We start from the raw sequence: 12,221 nt of genomic DNA, 5'->3' as shown, positions 1-12,221 counted from the left end.
GAAGAAGCTGTTCTCGAGTCGGTTGGTACATGACCTCAGACTTTGTATCTTTCTCCTGACGGAAGAAGGTGGAAGAAAGAATGTCCAGGGTGCGTGGGGTCCTTAATTATGCCGGCTGCCTTTCAGAGGCAGTGTACGTGGAGTCAATGGGTGGGAGGCTGGTTTGTGCGATGGACTGGGCTACATTCATGAACCCTCGTAGTTTCTTGCGATCCTGCAATTTACATCCAACTGATAGCAGATCCTGAGATTTAGTCCCGTGTTTTCATGCCTCCTTCGTAGATTTCCTACAGTACTGAAGGAGGCCATTTGGCCCATCAAGCCTGCACTGATTATAATCCCATCCAAGCCCTAACCCCGTAACCCCATGTATTTACCTTGTTAATCCCCCTGACACTAAAAGAGGCAATTTAACGTGACCAATCCACCTACTCAGCACACTTTTTGGACTGAGGGAGGAAACTGGAGAAACCCACATGGAGAACATGTAAACTCCACACAGTCACCCAAGGCCGGAATTGAACCTGAATCCCTGGCACTGAGATAGCAGTGCTAACCACTGTGCCACCAATGCTGCCCCATGTTGGATTGAAGGTTGGGCAGATTTTAATTTTTAAAATAAAATCTCTGACTCTGGATTCCCTAATTCCCACCCAATGTGTGCTACTTTTATGGCCCAATTTATACAAAGTGCTCTTCTGCATTCAACAATATTGAGAATCTGACTCTAAAGGGTTATCTGGACACTAAATCAATTTGAAGATGAAGGCATAAAGTTCAGAGGTCTGTCGAATGTTCCAATATCCAAAATGGACAGAATTCACATAGCTTCTAATAACATTGGTAAAGCTTTGAAATATTCATGAAACCATCAAAATATGCAAGCATTCGTTTGAACTCCCCTTGAAAAGAATTGTTTCATGCAAAAGTTCATAAAACTGTCAATAAAATTTGTACTGCCTTGGAAGAACAAAGAACAAAGAACAACACAGCACGGGAAACAGGCCCTTCGGCCCAACGAGCCCGCACCGCCGTCCTACTATCTCAGTGACCTATTCATGATTTTAGTCTACGCCTAACGTGCGAGGATCAGGGAGGTCCAATTTAGGGACAATTTTAGTACCCAATCAATCAGCCTAAAAGCACATCTTTGGGGGATGTGGGAGGAAACCGGAGCACCCGGAGGAAACCCACGCAACCACGGGGAGAACGTGCAAACTCCCACAGACACAGGCCCAAATCCATGTGTCCGCACAGCAACAGAGATAGTCTCTGAGCTGTCATGTTGCCCTCGAGATGGTCCAGTTTAAGCACACTAACGACATGAAGCAATAGGCAACTCCCGAAGCAACGTCCAAGAGCAGCCCACTACAACCTGCCGCCTGCATGCCCCTTGCTGGACTTAAATGCCTGTGGAGACAAAAAAATTCATTATTAAACAGGCAAAGACTAACATTCCTGAGGCAAAACGTATTCCCAAGCCTACAATGTTCAGTAAGGCCTACTATATCCCCCTATATGTAGCCCGCTCATATGGCTGTCTAAGTGACTCTTAAACAACCCTAGCGTGCCTGCTTCCACCACCTTACTCGGCAGTGCATTCCACACCCCCACTACCCTTTGTGTGAAAAACTGCCCTCTAATATTTGTCTTATACCTAGCCCCCCTCACCCTAAGCCCGTGACCCCTCGTTCTATCCATTTCTTGTAGCGGAAAAAGCTTACCACCATTTACTCTATCTATCCCCTTCATAATCTTATAAACCTCTATTAGATCCCCCCTCAGCCGACGTCTCTCAAGGGAAAACAGCCCAAGTTCATTCAATCTTTCCTCGTAAGACAGCCCTTCCATACCAGGCAGCATCCTGGTAAATCTCCTCTGCACTCTCTCCAGGATCTCTACATCCTTCCGGTAGTACGGCGACCAGAACTGGACGCAGTACTCCAAGTGAGGCCTAACCAACGTTCTATACAACTGCAACATCAGACTCCTACTCTTATATTCTATACCTCTTCCTATGAAGGCTAACATACCATACGCTTTCCTCATCACATTCTGCACCTGTACCGACACCTTCAGGGACTTGTGCACTTGCACCCCCAGGTCTCTCTGCGTATCTATACTCCGGATAGTTCTACCTTTTATCGTATAACTCCCCTCCACATTATTCCGGCCAAAGTGCATCACCTCGCATTTCTCCGGATTAAATTCCATTTGCCATCTATCTGCCCAATCTACCAGCCTGTCTATGTCCTGTTGCATTGCCAGGCACTGCTCCTCAGTACCCGCCAATCCAACCATCTTGGTGTCATCAGCAAATTTGCTGATCACACCACCTACCCCCTCTTCCAAGTCATTAATATATACCACAAATAGAAGAGGTCCAAGTACCGAGCCCTGCGGCACACCACTGGTGACAGGCCTCCAATTGGAAAAGGAGCCTTCCACTACTACTCGCTGTCTCCTCCTCCCAAGCCAGTTCTCCACCCATCTACATACCTGGCCTTGTATCCCATGAGCCTTCACCTTTTCTATCAGCCTACCATGAGGGACCTTGTCAAACGCCTTACTGAAATCCATATAGACAACATCAACGGCTTGTTCTTCGTCAACCGTTTTTGTCACCTCTTCAAAAAATTCCACTAGATTCGTAAGGCACGACCTCCCTGTAACGAAGCCATGCTGCGTATCCCTGATCAGATTGCAGCGCTCCAGATGTTCATACATCCTATCCTTGAGGATCCTCTCCATTAGCTTGCCTATAACTGAAGTCAAGCTCACCGGCCTATAATTCCCTGGGTTATCCCTCTGACCCTTCTTAAACAACGGTACTACATTTGCAATGCGCCAATCCTCTGGGACCTCACCTGTGTCCAAAGAAGAGACAAAGATTTGCGTCAGAGGCCCAGCAATTTCATCCCTCACCTCCCTTAACAGCCTGGGATAGATGCCATCAGGCCCCGGAGATTTATCCGTCTTTATACTGTCTAAAAGTCCCAACACCTCTTCCCTTGTGATGACTATATCCCTCAACGGATCCTCAAACTCCTCAAGCACAGCACCAGACATCAGGCCCCTCTCCTGCGTGAATACCGACGCAAAGTATTCATTCAGGATCTCCCCCATTTCCCCAGGCTCCAAGCATAGTTCCCCTCCTCTGTCCCTGAGAGGACCAATCTTCCCTCTAACCATCCTTTTATTTCTAACATAGGAGTAAAATGCCTTAGGATTTTCTTTAATCCTACCCGCCAAAGCCATTTCATGGCCCCTTTTTGCCTTTCTGATGCCCCTTTTAAGTTCTCTCCTACATTCTCTGTATTCTTCTAACGCTATCTCTGTCCTCAAATGCCTAGATCTAATGTACGCCTCTCTCTTCCTCCTGACCAGGTCCTCAATATCCCTAGTTACCCACGGCTCTCTAATCCTACCCTTCCCATCCTTCCTCTTGACCGGCACGTGCCTTTCCTGCAAAGATTTTAGTTTTCCCTTGAGAGACTCCCACATACCCAGCGTCGACCTGCCATCAAACAGCTTACCCCAGTCCGTATCTTTAAGATCCTGCCTAATCCGATTGTATCTAGCCCTCCCCCAGTTTAACACCCTCCCCTTAGGACAGGCTTCATCTTTATCCATTAATATCTTAAACCAGACAGAGTTGTGGTCACTGTTAGCCACCTGCTCTCCTACTTCAACGTCAACCACCTGCCCAGGCTCATTCCCCAGAACCAAGTCCAGTATAGCCCCCTCCCTGGTCGGGCTATCCACATACTGCTCCAGGGATCCTTCCATTACACACTGTACAAATTCCTCCCCGTCAGCACCCTCTGATCTCGGCACCTTCCAGTCTACCCCGGGGAGATTAAAATCTCCCACTACCACCACCCTATTCTTCCTGCACTTATCTAGAATGTCCCTGCTTATCCCTTCTTCCACAGCCCTCGGGCTGTTGGGCGGTCTGTAGTACACACCCAACATAGTAACATCTCCCTTCCTATTCCTCAACTCCACCCAAAGCGACTCGATTCCTATATCCTCTATTCCTCCCTCCCTCTGCACTGCTATGATGCAATCCTTAACTAACAACGCCACTCCCCCACCTCTCTGCGACCCACCCCTATCACGCCTGAAGCACTTATACCCGGGAACATTCAACTGCCAGTCCTGCCCTTCCTTTAACCAAGTCTCTGTCACCGCCACCACTTCCAACTTCCTTTCGAACATTATTGCCTTCAGTTCATCTGTTTTGCCAGTCACACTCCTAGCATTGAAACACATGCACCGAAGACCCTCAGAAACAATCCGATCCTTCTTCCTACCCTCCGGGCTTACCCTATCCCCAATCCCAGTTCCGTCCACATCCCCACCCCCCCTCCATATTAGTTTAAACCCTGCCGAAACACTCCAGCTAACCTTCCAGCTAAGATATTCACACCCTTCCCAGTTAACTGTACCCCATCCCTCTTATATATTTGCCCCTCTTTCATAAAGACTTCCCAATGGTCTACGAATCTAAAACCCTCTGCCCTACACCAATCCTTCAACCACGCATTTAGTTGGAGTATCTCATTATTTCTAGCCCTGCTAGCCCCAGGCACCGGCAGCAGCCCAGAGAACGCCACCCTGGAGGCCCTACATTTCAGCCTAGCCCCCAACTCCCTGAACTGCCTACGTATGTCCCCCCTGCACTTTGTTCCTACATCCTTCTCTCCTATGTGCACTATCACATCAGACTCGGTCCCTCCACCCTTCAAAATTCCCTCTACCCTTTCTGAAACATCCTGTACCCCTGCCCCAGGGAGGCAGACTACCATCCTGGATTCCCACTTTTGCCCACAGAACCGCCTGTCAATCCCTTTGACTCTCCCATCCCCCACCACTATCTCACACCCTGCACTCTTCCCTTCCTCCGAGGTATTCTGATCTCCCTCCCTTGCCTTCTCTACCCCAGCTGTCACCCCACCCTTGATATTCCGGGGTAATTCCTCTGGGGCGGTCCTAGTGCCACAACTCCTTTTCTTTTTGCTCTTCCTAACTGTAACCCATCCATCTCTCCTCCCAGGTCCTAGTATCTGCTCAGTGTTACTGTCCCTATCCATTATTTCCTCATTTTCCCTAACTAAAAACATATCCTCCAGCCTCAGTTCCAGCTGCCTCATTCGGGCCCTTAATCTCTGCACCTCTAGACATTTCCCGCATATGTGGGCTTTCGGGAGATGTGCTGTCTCCAGAAATGTCCACATATGACAACGAACACAGTGAACACGTGTAACCCTAGACCCTGCCATTATGTTTGCCCCCTATTAAGTTGTCCTATTAATTCCTGTTACCAAGCCTACTCTCGCCCAAGCCCAGTGAGCTTAAGCCCTGTTACCTCTCACTCTGCTTCCCGCCTCACTCCGCTGCCCGCTCCCGACGCTGCCCGCTATCTACCTTGGCCTTCTTTTTATACTCCCGCGCTCCCTTCCCAGCAGCCCCCGCGCCTATCTCCCGCTACGGAGCGCCAAAATAATCAAAAAACCCTCTCGAACTAGAATTAAGTCAAAATATAGTAATTACAATGCAGCACACTCACCAAAAGGCAGCCACTCGTCGAAATCACAGCTCCAGAGAACAGTGAGAAGCTTTAAGAGCTCTTAATCTTGCCCCAGTAAACAAAATGGCATTGAAACAGCACTCCAAAGAACGTTATTATAAGCTCACAAAACTGTTAATCAAAGTTAATATAGAAGTTCCTTCACAGCTGTGTAAACAATACCCTGTAGAGTTGAAACTATTAGTTGATTCGTAATGTACTCAATCATCATTCAGGATTCCATTGCAGAACTGTGTCAAAAAAGATTGTTAAAATTGAAACCTTTGAAGTAGGCTAAACATAGCTGACCTGCCAGTCAAAGAACTTTACTTCTACTTTTGAGCTTCTGGGGATTCCCTTTAATGTTTGCATAAGATGTGCATGTTATTGATGTTTTTCTCTTTTAATCCACAGGTGCTTCGGCCCACCTTGTTGTCTAACAAGGGGCATACACGCGGGGGGTCATGCGTGGCTGCTCTTGGTTGTTTCGAGAGTAGCCTACTGCTACACGTTGTTAGTGTACACTTAAACTGGACCAGCTGACGGGCAACACGACAGCTCAGTGACTATCACTGTTTGCTGTGCAGATGCATGGATTTGGGCCTCCCCGTGCTTGCATGGGTTTTCTCCGGGTGCTTCAGTTTCCTCCCACACCCCAAAGATGTGCTCTTAGGCTGATTGGTGGAACAAATTGTCCCTAAATTAGTCTCCCCTCAATCTGGTTTCCAATGTGGAGTGCCATAAGTGTAGACAAGGGTCATGGGTGGAAGAGGGAACTCACAATGTTAAAATGGCAGCGCGGGCTTGTTGGGTGAAGGGCCTGTTTCCCATGCTGTGTTGTTCTTTGTTCTTTGAAGTCAATAATCTGGTGAATCAGTTGGCCATCTGTCCAGCCTGCTTCAAAGGTTTCAATGTATTTGGCTTTAGACTTTTTGTTAATCCCATTATAAATGCTTGACTGAGCTTCAAATAGACTAATGGATTCAGTGCTTTAGATGGTTGTTCATATAGCTGCGATAGGGATGCTTAGCTTTGTTTGACAATTTTATGAGCTGACAACAAACTTTACCTTTGATAAAATGACAGAAAAACTCAGCGGGTCTGACAGCATTTGTAGAGAGAAAAACAATTAACATTTCAATCAACTGACTCATCTTCAACACTTTTATCTTCCTTTGAAATGGGGTTTCAATGCTTGTTTGTTTCTTTGCCAAGAGGCGTTAAGAAGAGGATTAAATTTTTTTTTCAATTTGAGTATGACTGGCTGTGTTAGTTTTAGAAACATTAAGGGGAATTTTGAATGCCTGTTGCTTACTTTGGAAGTTTCATGAGCATTCCAAAGACTTGCCAGTAGTACTTTGGAGCTCATTGGTACTGTACTCGGAGTTTACTAGATGATAGGGTACAGAGGGAACATTTTATTTATATTCATTCGTGGGACATGGGCGTCGCTGGCTGGTCAGCATTTATTGCCCATCCCTACTTGCCCGAGGGCAGTTGAGAGTCAACCACATTGCTGTGGCTCTGGAGTCACACATAGGCCAGACCAGATAAGGATGGTAGATTTCCTTCCCTAAAGGATATTAGTGAACCAGATGGGTTTTTACAACAATCGACAATGATTTCATGGTCATCAGTAGATTCTTAATTCCAAGAATTAATCATATGAATTGGGAGATGGCCTAACAGATGTCATTTTCAGTATAGATTTAAGATTACGCTCATGCATCGAGTGAAGTTACTGTACTTACTTGGCTCATCGAGTTCAACTCCCACAAAGACTGCATTGGCCATTCCAGAACCATCCAGATGGCCAATGTAGTGAGCAGTGCCTGACTTGTTGCCGTTGACAATCACATAATCATTTATGTTAATGGGAAGTTTCTGTCTGTAGAAGGATTAAAAAGAGAGATTATCACACATGGGCCATCCTGCTCTGCACAATGTTTGTTAAACATAAAAACTTAACAGTAAGAGAAGACCATTCAGCCCATCATCCGGAGTGTACTGGATTGACTGAGCCAGCAGCCCCTGGAAAGCACCCAGAAAGCCTCTGCGCTAGGCAGCATTCTCACTTATTGTATTCTCTGGTTTTCCCATCTGAGTTTTATCTGGATACTCATCCAGCCTCGTCTGGATCACCAGCTGGAACTTATTTTAGTCCTGGTACAATTGATGGGTAGAATGGGCTCATCCTAACATTAATTTCTCTTTGCTTTAGTCTGCATCAAGCTTCCCCCTCCCTACACCCTTCACATCCCTACATGCCTACACCCTTCCCCCTCTCTACACACCGCACCCTCCCCCTCTCTGTGCCTCTCCCTCTCCCTACACCCCTTCCCGGTGCCCCTCCCCTCCCCACGCTCCTCCCCCTGCCTACACCCCTCCTCCTCTCTACACCCCTCACCCTCTCTATGCCCCACTGCCTCTGTATAACCTTTCCCCTCCTCTCCCCACACTCAACTGTTTCACTATGCCCCTCCCCATCTCCACATCCTTCCCCCCTCCACACCCCTCCACACATTCTTCTATTTCACTGTACACCTCCACAGCCCGCCCCCTCCCTACACCCTGCCCCCTCTGTACACCATACCCCCTCCCTACACCCTGCCCCCTCTGTACACCATACCCCCTCCCTACACCCTGCCCCCTCTGTACACCATACCCCCTCCCTACACACCGCCCCCTCTGTACACCATACCCCCTCCCTACACCCTGCCCCCTCTGTACACCATACCCCCTCCCTACACCCTGCCCCCTCTGTACACCATACCCCCTCCCTACACCCTGCCCCCTCTGTACACCATACCCCCTCCCTACACACCGCCCCCTCTGTACACCATACCCCCTCCCTACACCCTGCCCCCTCTGTACACCATACCCCCTCCCTACACCCTGCCCCCTCTGTACACCATACCCCCTCCCTACACCCTGCCCCCTCTGTACACCATACCCCCTCCCTACACCTTGCCCCCTCTGTACACCATACCCCCTCCCTACACCCTGCCCCCTCTGTACACCATACCCCCTCCCTACACCCTGCCCCCTCTGTACACCATACCCCCTCCCTACACCTTGCCCCCTCTGTACACCATACCCCCTCCCTACACCCTGCCCCCTCTGTACACCATACCCCCTCCCTACACCCTGCCCCCTCTGTACACCATACCCCCTCCCTACACCCTGCCCCCTCTGTACACCATACCCCCTCCCTACACCCTGCCCCCTCTGTACACCATACCCCCTCCCTACACCCTGCCCCCTCTGTACACCATACCCCCTCCCTACACCCTGCCCCCTCTGTACACCATACCCCCTCCCTACACCCTGCCCCCTCTGTACACCATACCCCCTCCCTACTCCCTGCCCCCTCTGTACACCATACCCCCTCCCTACACCCTGCCCCCTCTGTACACCATACCCCCTCCCTACACCCTGCCCCCTCTGTACACCATACCCCCTCCCTACACCCTGCCCCCTCTGTACACCATACCCCCTCCCTACACCCTGCCCCCTCTGTACACCGTACCCCCTCCCTACACCCCGCCCCCTCTGTACACCATACCCCCTCCCTACACCCTGCCCCCTCTGTACACCATACCCCCTCCCTACACACCGCCCCCTCTGTACACCATACCCCCTCCCTACACCTTGCCCCCTTCCTATAACCCAACCCTCCCTACACCCCGCCCCCTCTCTACAGCCCACCCTCCCACACCCTGCTCCCCTCTATACACCCTGGCCCCCCCTACTCCCCACTTCCCCCCCCTCTACACCCCGCCCCCCTCTCTACACCCCACCCTCCCCTCTCCACACCCCGCCCCCTCCCTACACACCGCCCCTCTGTACACCATACCCCTTCCCTACACCCCGCCCCTTCTCTACACCCTGCTCCCCTCTTTCCACCCTGGCCCCCCTACTCCCCACTCCCCACCCCTCTCTACACCCCGCCCCCCCTCTACATCCCACCTCTACGCCCCGCCCTCCCCCTCTCTACACCCCGCCCTCCCCCCTCTCTACACCCCACCCCCCCACATCCCGCCCCCCCTCTCTACATCCCCCCTCTACACCCCGCCCTCCCCCCTCTCTACACCCCACCCCCACACCCCGCCCCCCCTCTACATCCCCCCTCTACACCCCGCCCCCCCCACATCCCGCCTCTACACCCCGCCCTCCCCCCTCTCTACACCCCACCCCCCCACATCCCGCCCCCCCTCTCTACATCCCGCCTCTACACCCCGCCCTCCTCCCTCTCTACACCCCGCCCTCCCCCCTCTCTACACCCCGCCCCCCCTCTACATCGCGCCTCTACACCCCGCCCTCCCCCCTCTCTACACCCCGCCCTCCCCCCTCTCTACACCCCGCCCTCCCTCTACATCCCGCCTCTACACCCCACCCTCCCCCCTCTCTACACCCCACCCCCCCACCACCCCGCCCCCCCTACATCCCCCCTCTACACCCCGCCCTCCCCCTCTCTACACCCCGCCCTCCCCTCTACACCCCGCTCCTCCCCCCACCTCTCTACACCCCGCCCACCCCCCCACTCTCTACACCCCACCCGCCCCCCTCCCCCTCTCTACACCCCACTCTCCCCCTCTCTCACTTTCTCCCTTTGAAACTCTCCTCTCTGACTGAGCGTTTGGTTATTTAACCCAATATCATCATGTCTAACTCATTGTTAACATAAGAACATAAGAAATAGGAGCAGGAGTAGGCCATCTAGCCCTTCGAGCCTGCCCCGCCATTCAATAAGATCATGGCTGATCTGTCGCTGCTCAGTTCCACTTTCCCGCCCTCTCCCCATAACCCTTAATCCCCTCTCTTATCAAAAACCCATCAATCCGCGTCTTAAAAATATTTAGCGAGGCAGCCTCCACCACTTCAATGGGCAGAGAATTCCAGAGATTCACCACCCTTTGAGTGAAGAAGTTCCTCCTCAACTCCGTTCTAAACCGCCCCCCTCTTTATCTTGAGGCTGTGCCCCCTAGTCCTACTGTCTTTTTTGAGCGGGAAGAGTCTCTCCACCTCTATCCTATCCATCCCATTCATCATCTTATACGTCTCAATGAGATCTCCCCTCATTCTTCTAAACTCTAACGAGTACAAGCCCAGTTTATTCAGCCTCTCCTCATAGCTCAACCCCCTCAACTCCGGTATCAGCCTAGTAAACCTCCTCTGCACTCCCTCCAAGGCCAAAATATCCTTGCGTAAGTGCGGCGCCCAAAACTGCACACAGTACTCCAGCTGCGGCCTCACCAATGTCCTGTACAGCTGCAGCAAGACCTCCCTACTTTTATATTCAATCCCCCTCACTATGAAGGCCAGCATCCCATTTGCCTCCCTGACCACCTGCTGCACCTGCAAGCTGGGTTTTTGCGACTCATGCACAAGGACCCCGAGGTCCCTCTGCACCGTCGCCTGCTGCAGTTTTTCGCCCTGTAAGTAATAGTCCTTCCTACCATTATTCCTACCAAAGTGGACCACCTCACACTTGCCAACATTAAATTCCATTTGCCATTTCCTGGCCCATTCGCCCAGCCTATCTAGATCCTTCTGCAGACTCTCCACACCCTCCGCACAATTTGCCGTTCCCCCAGTAAATACAATAAATAAATGCTTTAAACAGTTCTACAAAGAACAAAGTGCTTTAAACTTATTATAAACAGGTTTTTAACAGGTAAAATCTTAGCTCTCTCTCTGCTCCTTCACTCGTCTGCTCCAGCAAACAATGGAAGGCTTCACCGTGTGGTCAGTTGATAATTAAAGCTGATGTCCCACAACTGCCTTCTAACCACTCCCTCAGAATTCTTAAAGCAGTAAATACAATAAATAAATGCTTTAAACAGTTCTACAAAGAACAAAGTGCTTTAAACTTATTGTAAACAGGTTTTTAAACAGGTAAAATCTTAGCTCTCTCTCTGCTCCTTCACTCGTCTGCTCCAGAAGGGCCTTCTATTATTACACTAAAGACACAATAATATTGTGGTTGATGCGAATGCCAGTGAGGCCTGGAAATCCATTTACACACCATGGGTTTACACGCATGATAAAGGCACCAAAACATCTGATAGGGTGAATGGAAATGAAATCAGGTGGAGGATAATGTGGGCCCCAGTTCAGTCTGGTCACTTTCCCACCGTACAGCATATATTATAACTCTTCCCCCCACAAATCTCACTATTAATATCAGTATGCTCTGTGAGAATAATGGGCCTTTCTTTAACCTTCAGGAGAGCGTTCCTTATTGAACCAGGGTCTTATCTTGGAACTATCCTTCTTGCTCTTTCCATTAAGCAGCCAATTCCAATTGCTATTAGTTCTTTCTGTCGAAACAATCCCATTAGGAATTGCATTAAAGCAGGTAAAATACAGGGAACAGAGTGGGAATCTTAGAATCCTACAGTGCAAAAAGAGGCCATTCAGCCCATCAAGTCTGCACTGACAACAATCCCACCCAGGACCTATCCCCACAGCCCTACATAGTTACCCTCCGAATTCCACTGATATGAAGGGGCAATTTAGCGTGGCCAACCAACCCAACCCGTACATTTTTATCACTGTGGGAGGAAACCCACGCAGGCACAAGGAGAATGTGCAAACTTCACACAGACAGTGACCCAAGGCCAGAATTAAATCTGAGTCCCTGGCA

The 12,221-nt window shown here is 50.3% G+C and overlaps 1 protein-coding gene across 1 annotated transcript in view; it reads right to left on the bottom strand.

Annotated features, from left to right (window-relative positions):
* LOC145361686 (uncharacterized) overlaps window positions 1-12,221 on the bottom strand; it is an 82,927-nt gene that overhangs the window by 8,949 nt on the left and 61,757 nt on the right. The window contains exon 8 of the mRNA XM_080217599.1: window positions 7,324-7,460. Coding sequence (XP_080073725.1) covers window positions 7,324-7,460 — 137 coding nt within the window. The remainder of the gene's footprint in view (window positions 1-7,323; window positions 7,461-12,221) is intronic.

Source organism: Carcharhinus amblyrhynchos, chromosome 2, assembly GCF_965287045.1.
Source record: "Carcharhinus amblyrhynchos chromosome 2, sCarAmb.v2.hapA, whole genome shotgun sequence".
Taxonomy (NCBI): domain Eukaryota; kingdom Metazoa; phylum Chordata; class Chondrichthyes; order Carcharhiniformes; family Carcharhinidae; genus Carcharhinus; species Carcharhinus amblyrhynchos.
This window is presented reverse-complemented; position numbering and strand designations above follow the sequence as displayed.